Source organism: Diaphorina citri, unplaced genomic scaffold, assembly GCF_000475195.1.
Source record: "Diaphorina citri unplaced genomic scaffold, Diaci psyllid genome assembly version 1.1 scaffold127810, whole genome shotgun sequence".
NCBI lineage: Eukaryota > Metazoa > Arthropoda > Insecta > Hemiptera > Psyllidae > Diaphorina > Diaphorina citri.
In genome coordinates, this window is record NW_007504741.1 from 1 (window position 1) to 256 (window position 256).

The 256-nt window shown below is 42.2% G+C and overlaps 1 protein-coding gene across 1 annotated transcript; it reads left to right on the forward strand.

Moving 5' to 3' along the window:
* Positions 1 to 4: 4 nt before the first annotated feature.
* On the forward strand, positions 5 to 253 carry LOC103524158 (5'-AMP-activated protein kinase catalytic subunit alpha-1-like; the record flags this gene model as incomplete). Its single annotated transcript, XM_008489162.3, has 1 exon — positions 5 to 253. A coding segment is annotated over one exon (249 nt), but the record flags the coding sequence as incomplete, so codon positions are not given.
* Positions 254 to 256: the final 3 nt, after the last annotated feature.

The following is a 256-nucleotide window of genomic DNA, read 5'->3' on the forward strand; positions in this document are numbered from 1 at the left end:
TGTTAAAATAGCTGACTTTGGTCTCTCCAACATGATGATGGATGGAGAGTTTCTCAAGACAAGTTGTGGCTCTCCTAACTATGCTGCCCCTGAAGTTATCTCTGGTAAACTGTATGCAGGTCCTGAGGTAGATATCTGGTCATGTGGTGTCATCCTGTATGCTCTCCTATGTGGCTCTCTACCATTTGATGATGAGCAAGTATCCACATTATTTCGTAAGATAAAGTCTGGTATCTTTCCTATCCCAGAATACTTG